General features: G+C 52.8%; 1 gene segment (V, D, J or C); it reads left to right on the top strand.

Annotated features, from left to right (window-relative positions):
- The window catches only part of LOC115271499, a gene marked incomplete at its 3' end in the record, with an annotated part of 2,068 nt that extends 1,559 nt beyond the window's left edge, over positions 1-509 (top strand). The window contains 1 exon segment of the V gene segment in view: positions 458-509. Coding sequence covers positions 458-509 — 52 coding nt within the window.
- Between the last annotated feature and the right edge of the window lie 93 nt (positions 510-602).

Genomic DNA, 602 nt, shown 5'->3' with positions numbered 1-602 from the left:
GGCGTGGCCAGCAGGGCAGTGGCAGAGAGGTGTGCGAGTGGCCAGCAGGGTGGCACTGGATAGGTGTGATGAGTGAGTAAGTTGCCTCTTACCCCCGCACCCAGGGTGGGAGGTGAACTCTGCAGATGCACCTCTGGACTCTGGGTCTGCACTGACCCAGGACAGCACCTGTGAGTGGGGGACAGAGAAGGGTCAGGCACGTGAAGGGGACTTTTGGGTTGCTGGACGTAAGAACCTGGGGGGAAAAGGACACTGCCCAATTTATTTGGGGGTGGGTCTTTTACTCATGGTTTATGTTTATGAACCCTGTTTGTGGTGTTTTCCCAAATTAACACCGAGTTACTTCCCCCCCCCCATTATTAAAAGTTTCTTTTCTACACTCAGACTCCGTGCTTGCGGGAGGGTAAGTATTGCCTCTCAGAGGTGTCCAGGGGCGATGTCTATATTTCCCAGGTTACTGGATGGGGGCTCGAGCAGGTTCTGTGTTGGATCGATGGAAAGGAACCCCTAGATATTGAACCCAGCCCTGGCTGCTGCCGGCTCCACCTGGCAGAAGAGTTACATTTGTGACTTTAAAATTATTCTAGAAACAGGCACAGAAA

The sequence above is a fragment of the Terrapene carolina genome, unplaced genomic scaffold (assembly GCF_002925995.2).
Source record: "Terrapene carolina triunguis isolate 2854851 unplaced genomic scaffold, T_m_triunguis-2.0 Scaffold31370, whole genome shotgun sequence".
Classification (NCBI taxonomy): Eukaryota; Metazoa; Chordata; order Testudines; family Emydidae; genus Terrapene; species Terrapene triunguis.
This window is presented reverse-complemented; position numbering and strand designations above follow the sequence as displayed.